Here is a 20678-nt window from a genome sequence, read left to right as displayed (position 1 = left end):
GATAGGCACATCCGTCACACACAAATCCTTGTTGCCTCCCTCCAGGGGCTGATGTCCACACCAGGTGGGGTGGAGCCAGGCGGTTGGCCTCACCCACTGAGGAGTTCACAGTCCTGGAGGCGGGAAAGGAAGGCAGAGTAGTTCAGAGAGTGAAGGAGAAGGAGTGAAGTAGTAGTAGAGGAGCAGACTGACCGTGTCCGGGTACGTGGCCCGGACACCGAGAGCAACGTTGGCAGACGGTGGTGGCCGTCTGCAGGAGAGGCCGATCGACGCAGAACTGTAGGATCGGGGATGGGTGATGGCCCGCCGATACCGAACCGGGGAGCGAAGAGAAGCCGGCACAAACCGGCAGGGCCTGCGGACCCCGACCAAGCTTGGAGTCGCCGTTAAACAGGTCAAATCCGTTAGCGACCGGAACCTCCGGGGTTTCCTAGCAGCAAAGACCTGATTGAAGGCAACCGTCCAAACAGAGAAAGGGAAATACAGCTACCGCCAAGGCTAGAATTCCCAGGGCCAGAGCCTGCGGGCAAAAAGGGGCTCCGCCGGCACATATCCAAGCTGGGGAGCAGGTTACCGGTGGGAAGCCATCGGGACCGAAGATACACAACAGGTGCAGGGAAAGGCAGCCACCACCAACCTACCGGGAGTGACCACAGCAGCCGGCTGCGGGACCCGTCCATCCAGCCGTTTGTTTTACCGGAGACTCTGTATCCATTCTTGGCTGAGTGAGTACCACCGTGCCATCTGGCACCGCGCTGCCCCTGCGACCCTGCACCTCGCCAACCCTGCCTCCCCGACACCTCACCGGGCCCGAGACCACCAAATCCCCTACCCACGGAGGGGAGAGAAACATCTCGGCTGCTCCCTGTCATTGCTCCCGGGATCCCCGTCCAGAGCAGCGGTGGTGTCCCAACCTCACCACAAACCGTGGGTGGCGTCACGGACCAACTCCCCAAACCCAAACTACCCCCCTTTCACTCACGGGCGAGGAGCACCACTCGAGTCCCCGGATCCGGCCCACCGCTCGAGCCACCGAGCAGCAGCCGCAGCAGCGCCGGACCCGAGCGTGGTGAGCGCAGCGTCCTCCCCGCCCGCGACAGTTATAGTGGGAGGAGTGTGCGCCGCGGTTTTGGACGTGCTCAGAGAACAGTGCGAGCCGATCTTTTGGTTCCCAAGTCCAAACTGAGGGAAGAATCTTTTCCATCTGTGCGTTTCATCTCTACTTTTAATGATCACTGGCAGGAGATGTGCACAATTTTAAGACGTCATTGGGGTGTCCTAAAAATGGATCCATCCATTGGGGCTCTGTTACCCCCTAGTCCCTTGATGACATCTCGCCGTGCATCCAACTTGCGTGATAGACTGGTTCAGAGCCATTATGTGGCCAAGGTGCCACGCATTTTTGGTGGGGGGGAACCCCTAAAAGGGTTCCTCCCATGCGGCTCCTGTATTGCCTGTCGCAATATGGTCAGGGCAACTTCCTTTTTGTCGGCAGACGGTAATACCGAATTTTTGATTGAACATCATATCACCTGCCGTACAAATAACGTCATATATTATGCCACATGCGGTTGTGGCAAAATATATATTGGCCTCACCACTCGCGAATTAAGGCTCCACACACGTGAACATGTGAGGGGCATCTTGGCTGCGGTGGACATTGACCTCGATGATCCCCAGATGAAGACTCTGCCCCGACATCATAAATTAGAACATGGATGTGATCCAAAAAATTCAGAGTGAGCGGCATTGATGTTGTTCATCTGGGGACAAGGGGTGACTACACCAAGATGCTCTCTCAGCGCGAATGTAGTTGGATAGTACGCTTGGGTACTTTGACACCAACTGGTTTAAACGAGAAAATGAGTTTTTCCTCATTTTTATAAACTAGCATCTGTCTCTCTGGTGGCGGTTCACTTTTCTTGTGTCCCGCTTGTTTTTATTGATTTGTTTGTCATTTTAATCCCTTTCCTTTTCTCTATTTTCTGAGATGTGACCCGCACTTTGGATTCCTATTGACTGAATACGCCGGATACTTTTGTTATATCTGTCAAGCCCGACATGGATGCACTAATACACTCGTCAGCATCATCTGCTATCAAGCCTTTGGATGTATTCTCCCAAACCGCGTTGTTTATTATTGTTAGGTGGCACCCTGGACAAGCCAGGACATCACAGTTACTGCAACAACACACCCCACACCCCGGTTAGGCACATCAGTCACACACAAATCCTTGTTGCCTCCCTCCAGGGGCTGATGTCCACACCAGGTGGGGTGGAGCCAGGCGGTTGGCCCCGCCCACCGAGGAGTTCACAGTCCTGGAGGTGGGAAAAGGAAAGAGAGTAGTTTTGGAGTAGGAAGAGAGAGGAGTAAAGTAGTAGTGGAGGAGCAGATTGACCGTGTCTGGGTACGTGGCCCGGATACCTACAGCAAGGTTGGCAGACGGTGGTGACTGTCTGCAGGAGGGGCTGATCGACGCGGAACCGTAGGACCGGGGACGGGTGGTGGCCCGCCGGTACCGAGACGGGGAGCGAAGAGAAGCCAGCACCATTCGGCATGGCCTACAGACCCCGACCAGGCTTGGAGTCGCCATAAAACCGGTCAAATCCGTTAGCGACAGGAACCTCCGGGGTTTCCCAGCAGTAAAGACCCGATTGAAGGCAACCGCTTAACCGTGAGGGGAAATACAGTCACCGCCAAGGCTACAGTTCCCAGGGCCAGAGCCTGCGGGCAAAAGGGGCTCCCTCTGCATCTATCCACGCTGGGCAGCGGGTTACCGGTGGGAAGCCATCGGGGCCGAAAACACACTACAGGTGCAGGGAAAGGCAGTCACCGCCAACCTACCGGGAGTGACCACCGCAGCCGTCTGCGGAACCCGTCCATCCAGCCGTTTGTTTGAACAGAGACTCCGTGTACGTTACTGGCTGAGTGAGTACCACAGTTCCGTCTGGCACCGCGCTGCCCCCGCGACCCTGCACCTCACCAAACCTTGCCATCCACTCTCCAGACACCCCAACCGGGCCCCGGGACCACCCAAGCCCCCTAGCCACGGAGGGGAGAGAAACATCTCGGCTGCTCCCTGTCATCGCTCCCGGGATCCCCATCCAGAGCAGCGGTGGTATTCCAACCTCACCACAAACCGTCATGAACCGACTTCCCTAATCCCAAAAACTACCCCCCTTTCACTCACGGGCGAGGAGTGCCGCTCGAGCCCCCGGATCCAGCCCACCGCTCGAGCCACCGAGCAGCGAGCAGCGAGCAGCAGGCAGCAGCAGCGCCGGACCCGAGCGCCAGCGAAAGCGCAGCAGCGATGGCCCCCTCCCCGCCCGTGACAGCTACATCATATGTCTTCTGTTTAGAAATATTAAATATATGGTACACATCGTGGTGGGGAGATACCCTGGACTCTGCACTGAATCATTGTTTAAGCAATGCGGCTTTTTACTATTGCCTCCTTTTTCCCCTTCCCCCCTTTTTTTTGCATGGCTGTTTATGTATTTATTCCTGCTTTATATGAGAAGATTGTGTATGTCCTTTTGGTGGTCTGCCTTCATCCTGGTTTAAAAATGGGGCTATGGGCATTTACCCTATGGTTATGGACTATTTATTGCCCTATGTAATTTATATGGGGGTGACTTTAGGTCCAAATGCCTTTATGGCGTTAAATCTATGATTACCTGTCCCCTTGAAAATGATGTCCGTGACCATGATGAATACACACCACCTATTTGGCAATCCTTTTTGATCTTTATATTGTCCCTGGATTGGTGATATAATTTGGGGACTTTCCCTTTTACCTTCATCCCTTGGATATTCTACTATGGGCAGCTTTATATTTAATGATCGGATCTGCCAGCATTTAAGATGGCCACGCTGTTTTTTTATTGGTCCCGGTGCGTTGGACTCTGTGTTATGGGCAACCTAGTACTTACCTAAAGGACTTTTGCCAACATCTAAGATGGCCGCGCGGGTCTCGCATGCCTTGTGCCGCTTGTGGTCTCGCGCGCGCTGAGGAGCTCTGACTGACGGGAGATAACGTTCCCTTTGTGAGCGTCACTTCTGCCGGGAGACCCGGAAGTGACGCGCAGGACGCAGGTACTGTCACAGCGCATGCGGCGCTTAAACGGCGGCAATTACAAATGATTACTGTGGGTATATATTTTTGGGGCCGCTATGCTGGGTCACACCTGCCCCCCGAGGAAGCACTCTAGCGAAACGCGTCGGGGCTTCCCCCTCTTTCTCACCGGACCGTTGATACGGCGACTGCACTAGCATCTAATATGGGTAAGCACTTGTTCTAATTTGTACACAGGGAATGGATTTTGTCCTTGATATACCTTGTAGGATTCTACTTTTGTATTAACCCTTTGTACTGTGTATTAACACTGCTTAAACACTTTATGATATATGTGCTGTTGAGGTCCTTGGATGGGATAGCTCTGATGTTCTGTACTCCAACCACTGTTATATTTTTATAATTCATCCATATGACAGTGCCCCTATTTGTACGATTACTGTTTATAATAAATATTTATACACATTATTGGGTGCACTATTTATTTCTTCATTATTATGTATGGCCATAAGAAACAGTCCTTTCTATTTGTACTGCAAACTATGGCCGTACGATGTGCCATCGCCAAAGTCCCGCTCGGCTCATCCTTAGCCGGATCTCTACATTACACATGCAGGTATACAGGACACACACATTACACCCTAATGTGCACGTGTATATTTATGTGTCATTTTCACACACTAACATTCCACATACATCACAATGGAGGAAACATTTTCCTGTAATTTCCACGGTCCCATTGATGCAGATATAGCTCATACACTCACTGGGCTCAGTCATCAGGAACAGAGAAGGGTCTTCCTTAAACTGTTCCCACAAACCTTGAAGATACAATTGTCCACAATGTCTTGTGCTGAAGAATTAGCTTAAGATTTCCCATCACTGGAGCTAAGAGGCCGCGGCCGCCCCCTGATGACAACCCGGAGCATCCTCCTCCTCCACCATCTACACAGGGGGCAGAATGCAGTCAGGGGGTGACGTCCTCCATCACCAAACCTAGACTCCTCCATCAGACGCAGATAGAGAAGTGTGATCTGTCACTGCACCGAACATGTCTCCTCCAGAGTCCAGTGATGGCTTTACACCGCTCCATCTGACACTCAGCATTGTGCTTGGTGATGTAGGCTCAGCATTGTGCTTGGTGATGTATGGCTCGGCATTGTGCTTGGTGATGTATGGCTCAGCATTGTGCTTGGTGATGTACGGCTCGGCATTGTGCTTGGTGATGTACGGCTCAGCATTGTGCTTGGTGATGTATGGCTCAGCATTGTGCTTGGTGATGTACGGCTCAGCATTGTGCTTGGTGATGTATGGCTCAGCATTGTGCTTGGTGATGTACGGCTCGGCATTATGCTTGGCGATGTACGGCTCGGCATTGTGCTTGGTGATGTACGGCTCGGCATTGTGCTTGGTGATGTACGGCTCGGCATTGTGCTTGGTGATGTACGGCTCGGCATTGTGCTTGGTGATGTACGGCTCGGCATTGTGCTTGGTGATGTACGGCTCAGCATTGTGCTTGGTGATGTATGGCTCGGCATTGTGCTTGGTGATGTATGGCTTAGCATTGTGCTTGGTGATGTATGGCTTAGCATTGTGCTTGGTGATGTACGGCTCAGCATTGTGCTTGGTGATGTACGGCTCAGCATTGTGCTTGGTGATGTACGGCTCGGCATTGTGCTTGGTGATGTACGGCTCAGCATTGTGCTTGGTGATGTATGGCTCAGCATTGTGCTTGGTGATGTACGGCTGTAGCTGCTCGGTCATGAAGCTTCCAGCGGGTGCAGTGTTTGTGTTGATGTTACCAGAGAAGGTGTGGACTCTGCAGTTATGGGGTCAGCAGAGCGGTGGGGACTATTTTGCTCCTCAGCACTCGGCCCCCCGCTCTGTAATGTGGCTGAGTTGCTGCGGCTCCTTCCACTTTTCAGTAATATCACTTACAGGTGATGGGGAAGATTGAAGAGGAAGAAATGTCATGAATGCACTTGTTACCCCGGTCTCTCCTATTTCAGGAGGCACTGGTATCAGTGAGCTCAGCACCAGCGGCCGCTCTGTCACATGGTTGTAAAGGCAGATGGCACAGCGAGGGCCACAGGTTATACATCGGGGGCAGGAGGTTACAGTTAGGTCCAGAAATATTTGGACAGTGACACAAGTTTTGTTATTTTAGCTGTTTACAAAAACATGTTCAGAAATACAATTCTATATATAATATGGGCTGAAAGTGCACACTCCCAGCTGCAATATGAGAGTTTTCACATCCAAATCGGAGAAAGGGTTTAGGAATCATAGCTCTGTAATGCATAGCCTCCTGTTTTTCAAGGGACCAAAAGTAATTGGACAAGGGACTCTAAGGGCTGCAATTAACTCTGAAGGCGTCTCCCTCGTTAACCTGTAATCAATGAAGTAGTTAAAAGGTCTGGGGTTGATTACAGGTGTGTGGTTTTGCATTTGGAAGCTGTTGCTGTGACCAGACAACATGCGGTCTAAGGAACTCTCAATTGAGGTGAAGCAGAACATCCTGAGGCTGAAAAAAAAGAAAAAAATCCATCAGAGAGATAGCAGACATGCTTGGAGTAGCAAAATCAACAGTCGGGTACATTCTGAGAAAAAAGGAATTGACTGGTGAGCTTGGGAACTCAAAAAGGCCTGGGCGTGCACGGATGACAACAGTGGTGGATGATCGCCGCATACTTTCTTTGGTGAAGAAGAACCCGTTCACAACATCAACTGAAGTCCAGAACACTCTCAGTGAAGTAGGTGTATCTGTCTCTAAGTCACCAGTAAAGAGAAGACTCCATGAAAGTAAATACAAAGGGTTCACATCTAGATGCAAACCATTCATCAATTCCAAAAATAGACAGGCCAGAGTTAAATTTGCTGAAAAACACCTCATGAAGCCAGCTCAGTTCTGGAAAAGTATTCTATGGACAGATGAGACAAAGATCAACCTGTACCAGAATGATGGGAAGAAAAAAGTTTGGAGAAGAAAGGGAACGGCACATGATCCAAGGCACACCACATCCTCTGTAAAACATGGTGGAGGCAACGTGATGGCATGGGCATGCATGGCTTTCAATGGCACTGGGTCACTTGTGTTTATTGATGACATAACAGCAGACAAGAGTAGCCGGATGAATTCTGAAGTGTACCGGGATATACTTTCAGCCCAGATTCAGCCAAATGCCGCAAAGTTGATCGGACGGCGCTTCATAGTACAGATGGACAATGACCCCAAGCATACAGCCAAAGCTACCCAGGAGTTCATGAGTGCAAAAAAGTGGAACATTCTGCAATGGCCAAGTCAATCACCAGATCTTAACCCAATTGAGCATGCATTTCACTTGCTCAAATCCAGACTTAAGACGGAAAGACCCACAAACAAGCAAGACCTGAAGGCTGCGGCTGTAAAGGCCTGGCAAAGCATTAAGAAGGAGGAAACCCAGCGTTTGGTGATGTCCATGGGTTCCAGACTTAAGGCAGTGATTGCCTCCAAAGGATTTGCAACAAAATATTGAAAATAAAATATTTTTTTTTGGGTTTGGTTTTTTTGTCCAATTACTTTTGACCTCCTAAAATGTGGAGTGTTTGTAAAGAAATGTGACAATTCCTACAATTTCTATCAGATATTTTTGTTCAAACCTTCAAATTAAACGTTACAATCTGATCTTGAATTCTGTTGTAGAGGTTTCATTTCAAATCCAATGTGGTGGCATGCAGAGCCCAACTCGCGAAAATTGTGTCACTGTCCAAATATTTCTGGACCTAACTGTATATACTGTGGGGGCAAGGGGCTGAATTAGACAGTGGAATTAAAGTATTACACTTGCGCCCATTAATTAATTCTGTCATTGATATTACTTGTTTTCTGCATTCTATTTAGAATGTGCGTTTTTGTTACAATCTGCCTTTTCTTTTCTACTTTCAGGAGTGGCAGACGGACGCCCACTTTCTGGTAGACGGGGCCAGCATATTTGACCTTATGCAAGGAGAAATAGGTAGGAATATTTTATGCTTCCACATATAATGTGATTTTAGACTCACTGCATTGCCGTAGCTGCATTATTCATGGGGCTTTAGATTAGTTATTACGTGGTAAATAATGTTATTTGCAGTGGTCTAGGGCAGTAAAGGGTTAAACTGTTCAAATCATTTTGTCTGACATTGTATAACACTCTTGGGATAATTGATCCTCTCTTATTTTATATATACAATTGCAAATCCAAATACGGTTTACTTGAGGTCACCACCAGGGGGAGCTCACAGTATACAGACTGATGTCCCCCTATACACTGTGTCTGTATGTAAACAGCTCCCCCTACTGGTGACTGCAGATATAAAAAAACATGTTATTCCGTTTCTGTTTTGCTGTTTATCCATTTGGGGGTCCCCACAGACTCTGGACCCTCAGATCCAGCTATATTTCTAGTATATTTTTATAGAGAATATTGATATAGAGGAATATTTATTACTGCTACCAAATCATGACATTATTTCTCTCTGTCCTGTAGGAGACTGCTGGGTTCTCTCTGTTGTTGGGGCTTTAACATTGCATCGAAAATTTTTGGAAAATGTTATTCCTGTAGACCAGGGGTACACGAAGAAGTACGCGGGAATTTTCCATTTTAGGGTAAGGGGACAATATTATGATTAGATATCTCTTTGCCAGTTCTTTATGTATATTCTTAAGGTTGATGGGACAGATACTCATATAATGAGTTCAATCTGTTTATCATTTTCTGATATTTACAAAAGAAAAAATCACTTTTTAGTAATTCTTCTTAATTTTCTAGCCTGTGACTTGATGTCACGCTCAGAATGGTGAGTGTCTGAAAAATGGCATAACAGATGCTCATGGACAAATGACTGTCAAACACACATCGAAATATACAGGTGTCAATGGCGATGGTATAGGAGAGGAGGATTATTAACCTACAATTTGGCCACCAACCAAAACAAGCCAGTACACATGCCAATATAACCAGGTAGCAACACAGTGGCAGAAATTTAAACCTAAACTACTACCCAGAAAGAAACACAAAAAAGTATGTAGAAATATATAAATTTTATTGTTATTAAAAATTTTTTAAAAGGTAGTACAGCAAAAAGGATTATAGAAAGATGTGTCAACCAAAGACACCAATAGTTAATTACAGCAGGAGTCTGTCAGTTATAATAATAATTCCAATAATGTTAATTCATGACAGAACATTCCATATTCCCATAACATGTTTTTTACAAAGAAGGATACAGGTTGTAAGATGTATTTTAGCAACTGTGATTAGATGGTATTAAATAAGCAGAAATGTTAAAGGTAATAAGATAGTATAGAAGGGGGCTTACAATAAAAGCCCTAACAATCAGAAGACAATAACATCAAAAGACATGCCTGCTAAAGGAATATCATACACAGTGCCAAGTTAGATTATAGCCTCACCATTCACACCCTGACGCGTTTCGCCGTGGCTTTCTCCAAGGGCGCATAGAGTATAGTGATCAGTATGGGGTATTTATAATGCCAAGGTAACAATCAATTGAAACGGAAAGTTAATAGGATTAAAAGATAAACCAATCAACATGCATAGAGTAGGTTTTAGAGTCTTATCATTGGTGATTTTAAAAGATGCAAGCCACATTAACATAATTAATGAACTCACTGCAGATGAACTTTATGCAGATGAGCTGAACTGCGGTATTCAGAAGGTTCAAGAACCGGAAGTGGAAATGAAAGTGTAAGGAAAAAGTATTCCCATGTGTAAAAAGAGTTCCGTTTTAGAGGAAGTGACAAATAAATAAGATGCGCATTCCAAGGAAACACACTGCGCATGTGTGTAGTGACCGAAATTAAGATCCCCACTTCCGTCATAAGGGTTCCGAAAAACCGGAAATGACGCAAAGGGGGAACTCCTGCCCAGAGAACGCAACTGTGGAACGCATCTGCGTTCCACAGAACGGAAGTGACCGTCAAATACACCAGTGCAACTAAAGATGTAGCCCCCACTGCCGTCACTCAGGTTCCGTAAAACCGGAAATGACGAGAGGGGGGACATTCACACCCAGAACGTAATTGTGGAACGCAGATGCGCCCCACAAAACGGAAGTGACAAATAAAGGTGCGGGTTGAACGCGATAGCGCTACACCTGTATATATATGTGATATAAAGAAGAAGAAGACATTTCCGGCTTTGTTTTAGAAAAATATATACAATCACAACAATGATTTAATCATAAAATACCATAGTACAGAACATAAAAATATATAAATATAAATATATTCAATGCATTAGTTATGAGCTTGCTAAATTTATAAGAAAAATAAACACCAATAGATAAGAGATCATGGGGCTAACGTGAATCAGTGTATACTGAATAAATATTAAATAATTAATGTTGAAACCAGCATATCAATATAAAAATATATAATATTAAAAAATAATATGAATACAAAATATATAAAAGTGACTAAGTGAATAAAAGTGCGCAGTGCGAAGTGCAAGTGATAAAAAACAACTATCTTTATTAATTAACAGATCATTATTATAATAAAAAAGTGGAGTAGTCCCATGTTAGTTGTTCCAAGATCCATATTTGCATGTAGATTCATAAACCCCCCCAAAAGATACCGAAACTAAAAACAATGAGAAGAAAGGATAAAATTAGTGGACATAAAAATTAAATAAAAACACTAGAGGTTCTATTAACAATAAACAAAAGGAGTGAAGATCACAACATCATTTATAGAAAAGGCGAGAAACTGATGTTTTCATTCAACCCATTTGGCACTAAAGTATTTAGCGTAAATATCCAACGAGATTCTTTCTGTGCAAGAGATTTCTTCCACTTTCCCCCTCTCTGACTCACCAAAACTCTGTCAATCGCACGAATCTTCAGTAATGTGGAATCACAGTGATGGAATTGTTTGAAATGTCGGGAGATGGAAGTAAGTTTGGACACGTCATCTTCATCTTGAGCTGCTATGATAGATAAAACATGTTCACGAGCTCTCCTTCTAAATTGTCGAGTGGTGAGACCCACATATTTCAGGTCACACGGACAAGATGCCATATAAATCACTCCCTTAGTGCTGCATGTAAGGGCATGCGTGATCTTATATTCTTTTTTATTTTCGGAATCAGAGAAATTTTTAGTTCTCTCAATATTGGGACATGCCACACAGTCACCACAGGGTTTGCAGCCCCAGGGAATCCGGGAAGAATCTAAAAAGGTTTTTCCCTGCTGTCCCCTGTGGTGACTGTGTACCAACATATCTCTTAAACTACCTGACCTCCGAAAAGTCACATTGGGATTAGATGGCAAATATTGACTAAGAACATTATCAGTCAAAAGGATATCCCAATATTTTTTAAGAATACTACGTACCTCTTCGGAGTGGGAATTAAAGGTAGTGATGAACCGAATGATATCATCATGAGGTTTTTCTCTTCCTGGATTTTTCAGGAGTGTCTGTCGTTCAGTATTCTTGGCAGCATAATAGCCTCGATTTACATCTCTTGGATGGTAGCCTCGGGATAAGAATCTTCTTTTCTGCTCCAAAGCCTGATTTTCAAAAAATGCATCATTGGAACAAATTCGCCTTAATCTCAGAAATTGTCCCTTTGGGATGTTTTTAATCACATGTCTTGGATGGGACGAATGAGCATGTAAAATAGAATTTACTGCAGTTTCTTTTCTGAATAAATCAGAATGTATAGTCCCATCCAAGTCAATGTGAAACTTGACATCCAGAAAATCAATGACATTGGTCCCTATACGGTAAGTGAGTTTAAGATTGATGTCATTCTGATTGGCAGCCAGCATGAAGGACTCAAGTTCCTCCCGGCTGCCCTGCCAAACAAAAATGACATCGTCTATATACCTTGACCACATGTGAACTTTCTCAGACAAAGGCAATGGATCCGTGCTGAAGATGCTTCTCTCCCACAGCCCCAGGAATAAGTTGGCGTATGAGGGGGCACAAGCTGCCCCCATTGCTGTTCCCTGGAGCTGTAGGTAGAGTACATCCTTGAAGAAAAAGAAGTTATGATGTAAACAAAACTCAAGGAGTTCCATAATCAAATCTGCCAAACGCCTGTCAAGGTTAGAGGAGTCAAGAAAAAATCTCACCGCCAGTAGACCATCTTTATGGCGAATTGAAGTATATAGTTGTTCTACATCGGCCGTAATGAGTAACATGTCCTTATCCAGATGCACATCTTCCATCCTCCTCAGAATATCCTTTGTATCCCTGAGAAAAGAGGGTAAAGTCTCAACTAATGGTTGTAAATAATGATCCACAAATTTACAGATGACTTCACAAATATTTCCATTGCCCGAAACAATTGGTCGCCCTGGGGGTGCCAATGAGTTCTTGTGTATTTTGGGCAAGAAATATATAGTTGAGATAGTAGGATCATCAATATACAGGGATTCTGCTTCCTTAGTAGACAATATGCCATCTTCAACCCCTCTATCAAGGATTTTCTTCAAACTTGACTGGAATTCAGTCAAGGGGTTGTATGATAGACGTCTGTAACATTGGGGGTCACGTAGTTGGCGCATAGCTTCCTTTTCATAGAGGGCACGTGGCCAAAGGACCACGTTACCCCCTTTGTCAGACGGCTTAATCACCAAGTCATCCATCTTAGATAAATCCTGCAATGCTTCTCTTTCAGCCTTAGTGCAGTTGTCATGTAAAATAGTTGGTAAAACAGTTTTCAAATCTTTAGTCACAAGGCGTACAAAAAGTTCTACCGTAGGGCATGCAGTAAGTGAGGGAAACTTCTTAGATTTGGTGATTAGCGAAACAGGCACCTTACCTCCATTCTGATCATCTTGCTCCCTTAATAATTCTTCAAGGATTTGGATGGCTTCCCTCTCTCGAGATGTTGGGAAAATGGAACGTAGTTCCTCATCATGAAAAAACTTTTTAAATAATAATTTTCTCGCAAAAAGATTCAAGTCCGTGACAACTGAAAAACAATCAAATTTTGAAGCGGGACAGAATGATAATCCCTAACTCAGAACACTAATATGTGCGTTAGATAGGGGAACATTAGAAAGGTTAATTACCTTCAATGAGGTAGATCTCTCTTGTTCCTCATCCGGAATTAGCTTCCTTTTATTATTCTTCTTTTTCCAGGGTTCATTCTTTTTGAAGTGACTCCGTTGTTCATTTCTTCCAAACTGCCCATCTAAGGTGGAAAGGTCACTAGTGGATGAAGCTGCTGATGAGATGGAAGGATTTCTAGAATGTCTCTCCATCCTACTGAATTTCCATTTATAGACCCGTCCGGTCTGATCATCCAGAAGGTCCCTCTGAAGCTTTTTGTTCTTAACTTCACTGATCTGTTTTTCCCATATTTTAGATTTTTCATCAATATCACTATTGAGACAGGTGATATCCTCCTTAGTCCAGGTGTTACTGACCTGGCGCTGAATTCCTTCCAACTCAACATCCAGAGAGTCCAACTGTACTTTGTCATAATCAATAATGGCTTGCATGAAACTCCTAGAGCACAGACCACAGATATCTTCCCATCGTTTAGAAAATTCCAATTCTTCTTTACCAAAAGATGGATAAATCTGCACACGAAGTCCTCTCGGAATGAGACTTCTTGCCAAATACTGTTCTAATGTTTTTTTATTCCACCAAAGTTTCATACGACGATGTATGAGATCACTCATTTGTTTAATAATATTTTTCTTATCAGTAGTACCTGTATCCTCTTTCTGCTGTACATCCAAGCTGAAAAGGGAATCAGCTTTAAGAAGCCAATCTTTTTCTCTGGCTCTGAAATCCATTTTGATAGATGGAAAAAACCTATAAAAGGTATACACTATTAACCTACAATTTGGCCACCAACCAAAACAAGCCAGTACACATGCCAATATAACCAGGTAGCAACACAGTGGCAGAAATTTAAACCTAAACTACTACCCAGAAAGAAACACAAAAAAGTATGTAGAAATATATAAATTTTATTGTTATTAAAAATTTTTTAAAAGGTAGTACAGCAAAAAGGATTATAGAAAGATGTGTCAACCAAAGACACCAATAGTTAATTACAGCAGGAGTCTGTCAGTTATAATAATAATTCCAATAATGTTAATTCATGACAGAACATTCCATATTCCCATAACATGTTTTTTTACAAAGAAGGATACAGGTTGTAAGATGTATTTTAGCAACTGTGATTAGATGGTATTAAATAAGCAGAAATGTTAAAGGTAATAAGATAGTATAGAAGGGGGCTTACAATAAAAGCCCTAACAATCAGAAGACAATAACATCAAAAGACATGCCTGCTAAAGGAATATCATACACAGTGCCAAGTTAGATTATAGCCTCACCATTCACACCCTGACGCGTTTCGCCGTGGCTTTCTCCAAGGGCGCATAGAGTATAGTGATCAGTATGGGGTATTTATAATGCCAAGGTAACAATCAATTGAAACGGAAAGTTAATAGGATTAAAAGATAAACCAATCAACATGCATAGAGTAGGTTTTAGAGTCTTATCATTGGTGATTTTAAAAGATGCAAGCCACATTAACATAATTAATGAACTCACTGCAGATGAACTTTATGCAGATGAGCTGAACTGCGGTATTCAGAAGGTTCAAGAACCGGAAGTGGAAATGAAAGTGTAAGGAAAAAGTATTCCCATGTGTAAAAAGAGTTCCGTTTTAGAGGAAGTGACAAATAAATAAGATGCGCATTCCAAGGAAACACACTGCGCATGTGTGTAGTGACCGAAATTAAGATCCCCACTTCCGTCATAAGGGTTCCGAAAAACCGGAAATGACGCAAAGGGGGAACTCCTGCCCAGAGAACGCAACTGTGGAACGCATCTGCGTTCCACAGAACGGAAGTGACCGTCAAATACACCAGTGCAACTAAAGATGTAGCCCCCACTGCCGTCACTCAGGTTCCGTAAAACCGGAAATGACGAGAGGGGGGACATTCACACCCAGAACGTAATTGTGGAACGCAGATGCGCCCCACAAAACGGAAGTGACAAATAAAGGTGCGGGTTGAACGCGATAGCGCTACACCTGTATATATATGTGATATAAAGAAGAAGAAGACATTTCCGGCTTTGTTTTAGAAAAATATATACAATCACAACAATGATTTAATCATAAAATACCATAGTACAGAACATAAAAATATATAAATATAAATATATTCAATGCATTAGTTATGAGCTTGCTAAATTTATAAGAAAAATAAACACCAATAGATAAGAGATCATGGGGCTAACGTGAATCAGTGTATACTGAATAAATATTAAATAATTAATGTTGAAACCAGCATATCAATATAAAAATATATAATATTAAAAAATAATATGAATACAAAATATATAAAAGTGACTAAGTGAATAAAAGTGCGCAGTGCGAAGTGCAAGTGATAAAAAACAACTATCTTTATTAATTAACAGATCATTATTATAATAAAAAAGTGGAGTAGTCCCATGTTAGTTGTTCCAAGATCCATATTTGCATGTAGATTCATAAACCCCCCCAAAAGATACCGAAACTAAAAACAATGAGAAGAAAGGATAAAATTAGTGGACATAAAAATTAAATAAAAACACTAGAGGTTCTATTAACAATAAACAAAAGGAGTGAAGATCACAACATCATTTATAGAAAAGGCGAGAAACTGATGTTTTCATTCAACCCATTTGGCACTAAAGTATTTAGCGTAAATATCCAACGAGATTCTTTCTGTGCAAGAGATTTCTTCCACTTTCCCCCTCTCTGACTCACCAAAACTCTGTCAATCGCACGAATCTTCAGTAATGTGGAATCACAGTGATGGAATTGTTTGAAATGTCGGGAGATGGAAGTAAGTTTGGACACGTCATCTTCATCTTGAGCTGCTATGATAGATAAAACATGTTCACGAGCTCTCCTTCTAAATTGTCGAGTGGTGAGACCCACATATTTCAGGTCACACGGACAAGATGCCATATAAATCACTCCCTTAGTGCTGCATGTAAGGGCATGCGTGATCTTATATTCTTTTTTATTTTCGGAATCAGAGAAATTTTTAGTTCTCTCAATATTGGGACATGCCACACAGTCACCACAGGGTTTGCAGCCCCAGGGAATCCGGGAAGAATCTAAAAAGGTTTTTCCCTGCTGTCCCCTGTGGTGACTGTGTACCAACATATCTCTTAAACTACCTGACCTCCGAAAAGTCACATTGGGATTAGATGGCAAATATTGACTAAGAACATTATCAGTCAAAAGGATATCCCAATATTTTTTAAGAATACTACGTACCTCTTCGGAGTGGGAATTAAAGGTAGTGATGAACCGAATGATATCATCATGAGGTTTTTCTCTTCCTGGATTTTTCAGGAGTGTCTGTCGTTCAGTATTCTTGGCAGCATAATAGCCTCGATTTACATCTCTTGGATGGTAGCCTCGGGATAAGAATCTTCTTTTCTGCTCCAAAGCCTGATTTTCAAAAAATGCATCATTGGAACAAATTCGCCTTAATCTCAGAAATTGTCCCTTTGGGATGTTTTTAATCACATGTCTTGGATGGGACGAATGAGCATGTAAAATAGAATTTACTGCAGTTTCTTTTCTGAATAAATCAGAATGTATAGTCCCATCCAAGTCAATGTGAAACTTGACATCCAGAAAATCAATGACATTGGTCCCTATACGGTAAGTGAGTTTAAGATTGATGTCATTCTGATTGGCAGCCAGCATGAAGGACTCAAGTTCCTCCCGGCTGCCCTGCCAAACAAAAATGACATCGTCTATATACCTTGACCACATGTGAACTTTCTCAGACAAAGGCAATGGATCCGTGCTGAAGATGCTTCTCTCCCACAGCCCCAGGAATAAGTTGGCGTATGAGGGGGCACAAGCTGCCCCCATTGCTGTTCCCTGGAGCTGTAGGTAGAGTACATCCTTGAAGAAAAAGAAGTTATGATGTAAACAAAACTCAAGGAGTTCCATAATCAAATCTGCCAAACGCCTGTCAAGGTTAGAGGAGTCAAGAAAAAATCTCACCGCCAGTAGACCATCTTTATGGCGAATTGAAGTATATAGTTGTTCTACATCGGCCGTAATGAGTAACATGTCCTTATCCAGATGCACATCTTCCATCCTCCTCAGAATATCCTTTGTATCCCTGAGAAAAGAGGGTAAAGTCTCAACTAATGGTTGTAAATAATGATCCACAAATTTACAGATGACTTCACAAATATTTCCATTGCCCGAAACAATTGGTCGCCCTGGGGGTGCCAATGAGTTCTTGTGTATTTTGGGCAAGAAATATATAGTTGAGATAGTAGGATCATCAATATACAGGGATTCTGCTTCCTTAGTAGACAATATGCCATCTTCAACCCCTCTATCAAGGATTTTCTTCAAACTTGACTGGAATTCAGTCAAGGGGTTGTATGATAGACGTCTGTAACATTGGGGGTCACGTAGTTGGCGCATAGCTTCCTTTTCATAGAGGGCACGTGGCCAAAGGACCACGTTACCCCCTTTGTCAGACGGCTTAATCACCAAGTCATCCATCTTAGATAAATCCTGCAATGCTTCTCTTTCAGCCTTAGTGCAGTTGTCATGTAAAATAGTTGGTAAAACAGTTTTCAAATCTTTAGTCACAAGGCGTACAAAAAGTTCTACCGTAGGGCATGCAGTAAGTGAGGGAAACTTCTTAGATTTGGTGATAAGCGAAACAGGCACCTTACCTCCATTCTGATCATCTTGCTCCCTTAATAATTCTTCAAGGATTTGGATGGCTTCCCTCTCTCGAGATGTTGGGAAAATGGAACGTAGTTCCTCATCATGAAAAAACTTTTTAAATAATAATTTTCTCGCAAAAAGATTCAAGTCCGTGACAACTGAAAAACAATCAAATTTTGAAGCGGGACAGAATGATAATCCCTTACTCAGAACACTAATATGTGCGTTAGATAGGGGAACATTAGAAAGGTTAATTACCTTCAATGAGGTAGATCTCTCTTGTTCCTCATCCGGAATTAGCTTCCTTTTATTATTCTTCTTTTTCCAGGGTTCATTCTTTTTGAAGTGACTCCGTTGTTCATTTCTTCCAAACTGCCCATCTAAGGTGGAAAGGTCACTAGTGGATGAAGCTGCTGATGAGATGGAAGGATTTCTAGAATGTCTCTCCATCCTACTGAATTTCCATTTATAGACCCGTCCGGTCTGATCATCCAGAAGGTCCCTCTGAAGCTTTTTGTTCTTAACTTCACTGATCTGTTTTTCCCATATTTTAGATTTTTCATCAATATCACTATTGAGACAGGTGATATCCTCCTTAGTCCAGGTGTTACTGACCTGGCGCTGAATTCCTTCCAACTCAACATCCAGAGAGTCCAACTGTACTTTGTCATAATCAATAATGGCTTGCATGAAACTCCTAGAGCACAGACCACAGATATCTTCCCATCGTTTAGAAAATTCCAATTCTTCTTTACCAAAAGATGGATAAATCTGCACACGAAGTCCTCTCGGAATGAGACTTCTTGCCAAATACTGTTCTAATGTTTTTTTATTCCACCAAAGTTTCATACGACGATGTATGAGATCACTCATTTGTTTAATAATATTTTTCTTATCAGTAGTACCTGTATCCTCTTTCTGCTGTACATCCAAGCTGAAAAGGGAATCAGCTTTAAGAAGCCAATCTTTTTCTCTGGCTCTGAAATCCATTTTGATAGATGGAAAAAACCTATAAAAGGTATACACTATTAACCTACAATTTGGCCACCAACCAAAACAAGCCAGTACACATGCCAATATAACCAGGTAGCAACACAGTGGCAGAAATTTAAACCTAAACTACTACCCAGAAAGAAACACAAAAAAGTATGTAGAAATATATAAATTTTATTGTTATTAAAAAATTTTTAAAAGGTAGTACAGCAAAAAGGATTATAGAAAGATGTGTCAACCAAAGACACCAATAGTTAATTACAGCAGGAGTCTGTCAGTTATAATAATAATTCCAATAATGTTAATTCATGACAGAACATTCCATATTCCCATAACATGTTTTTTTACAAAGAAGGATACAGGTTGTAAGATGTATTTTAGCAACTGTGATTAGATGGTATTAAATAAGCAGAAATGTTAAAGGTAATAAGATAGTATAGAAGGGGGCTTACAATAAAAGCCCTAACAATCAGAAGACAATAACATCAAAAGACATGCCTGCTAAAGGAATATCATACACAGTGCCAAGTTAGATTATAGCCTCACCATTCACACCCTGACGCGTTTCGCCGTGGCTTTCTCCAAGGGCGCATAGAGTATAGTGATCAGTATGGGGTATTTATAATGCCAAGGTAACAATCAATTGAAACGGAAAGTTAATAGGATTAAAAGATAAACCAATCAACATGCATAGAGTAGGTTTTAGAGTCTTATCATTGGTGATTTTAAAAGATGCAAGCCACATTAACATAATTAATGAACTCACTGCAGATGAACTTTATGCAGATGAGCTGAACTGCGGTATTCAGAAGGTTCAAGAACCGGAAGTGGAAATGAAAGTGTAAGGAAAAAGTATTCCCATGTGTAAAAAGAGTTCCGTTTTAGAGGAAGTGACAAATAAATAAGATGCGCATTCCAAGGAAACACACTGCGCATGTGTGTAGTGACCGAAATTAAGATCCCCACTTCCGTCATAAGGGTTCCGAAAAACCGGAAATGACGCAAAGGGGGAACTCCTGCCCAGAGAACGCAACTGTGGAACGCATCTGCGTTCCACAGAACGGAAGTGACCGTCAAATACACCAGTGCAACTAAAGATGTAGCCCCCACTGCCGTCACTCAGGTTCCGTAAAACCGGAAATGACGAGAGGGGGGACATTCACACCCAGAACGTAATTGTGGAACGCAGATGCGCCCCACAAAACGGAAGTGACAAATAAAGGTGCGGGTTGAACGCGATAGCGCTACACCTGTATATATATGTGATATAAAGAAGAAGAAGACATTTCCGGCTTTGTTTTAGAAAAATATATACAATCACAACAATGATTTAATCATAAAATACCATAGTACAGAACATAAAAATATATAAATATAAATATATTCAATGCATTAGTTATGAGCTTGCTAAATTTATAAGAAAAATAAACACCAATAGATAAGAGATCATGGGGCTAACGTGAATCAGTGTATACTGAATAAATATTAAATAATTAATGTTGAAACCAGCATATCAATATAAAAATATATAATATTAAAAAATAATATGAATACAAAATATATAAAAGTGACTAAGTGAATAAAAGTGCGCAGTGCGAAGTGCAAGTGATAAAAAACAACTATCTTTATTAATTAACAGATCATTATTATAATAAAAAAGTGGAGTAGTCCCATGTTAGTTGTTCCAAGATCCATATTTGCATGTAGATTCATAAACCCCCCCAAAAGATACCGAAACTAAAAACAATGAGAAGAAAGGATAAAATTAGTGGACAATTCTTCTTCTTAATTTTCTAGCCTGTGACTTGATGTCACGCTCAGAATGGTGAGTGTCTGAAAAATGGCATAACAGATGCTCATGGACAAATGACTGTCAAACACACATCGA

At 42.5% G+C, this 20678-nt stretch overlaps 3 protein-coding genes across 6 annotated transcripts in view; 1 reads left to right on the top strand and 2 right to left on the bottom strand.

Annotated features, from left to right (window-relative positions):
- The window catches only part of LOC142294881 (calpain-13-like), a 212644-nt gene that overhangs the window by 66356 nt on the left and 125610 nt on the right, over positions 1-20678 (top strand). Inside the window, exons 3-4 of the mRNA XM_075337943.1 lie at positions 8002-8071; positions 8585-8703. Of these exons, the coding sequence (XP_075194058.1) occupies positions 8002-8071; positions 8585-8703 (189 nt within the window). The remainder of the gene's footprint in view (positions 1-8001; positions 8072-8584; positions 8704-20678) is intronic.
- LOC142294880 (uncharacterized) lies at positions 10885-13924 on the bottom strand. 3 transcript variants are annotated; one of them, XR_012751315.1, is made up of 5 exons: positions 13143-13924; positions 12890-13042; positions 12198-12318; positions 11454-11630; positions 10885-11047 (listed from the first exon to the last, which is right to left on the bottom strand). XR_012751315.1 is itself a non-coding variant. In XM_075337941.1 (3 exons), the coding sequence occupies exons 1-3, from the start codon at positions 12711-12713 to the stop codon at positions 10961-10963; spliced, it is 780 nt and encodes a 259-aa protein (XP_075194056.1). In that variant the 5' UTR covers positions 12714-12783; the 3' UTR covers positions 10885-10960. The 3 variants fall into 3 exon arrangements, 2 of the variants coding, with proteins under 2 accessions (XP_075194056.1, XP_075194057.1); XM_075337941.1 differs by lacking the exons at positions 12890-13042; positions 13143-13924 and having other exon boundaries at positions 12198-12783; XM_075337942.1 differs by lacking the exons at positions 12890-13042; positions 13143-13924 and having other exon boundaries at positions 10885-11044; positions 12198-12783.
- LOC142294879 (uncharacterized) lies at positions 15798-18837 on the bottom strand. 2 transcript variants are annotated; one of them, XM_075337938.1, is made up of 3 exons: positions 17111-18837; positions 16367-16543; positions 15798-15960 (listed from the first exon to the last, which is right to left on the bottom strand). In XM_075337938.1, exons 1-3 carry the CDS (start codon positions 18785-18787, stop codon positions 15874-15876), a joined length of 1941 nt encoding a protein of 646 aa, XP_075194053.1. In that variant the 5' UTR covers positions 18788-18837; the 3' UTR covers positions 15798-15873. The 2 variants fall into 2 exon arrangements, with proteins under 2 accessions (XP_075194053.1, XP_075194055.1); XM_075337940.1 differs by having other exon boundaries at positions 15798-15957.

Source organism: Anomaloglossus baeobatrachus, chromosome 3, assembly GCF_048569485.1.
Source record: "Anomaloglossus baeobatrachus isolate aAnoBae1 chromosome 3, aAnoBae1.hap1, whole genome shotgun sequence".
NCBI classification, from domain to species: domain Eukaryota; kingdom Metazoa; phylum Chordata; class Amphibia; order Anura; family Aromobatidae; genus Anomaloglossus; species Anomaloglossus baeobatrachus.
Note: the sequence above shows the minus strand (reverse complement) of the source record. Positions and strands in the feature narration are given on the sequence as shown.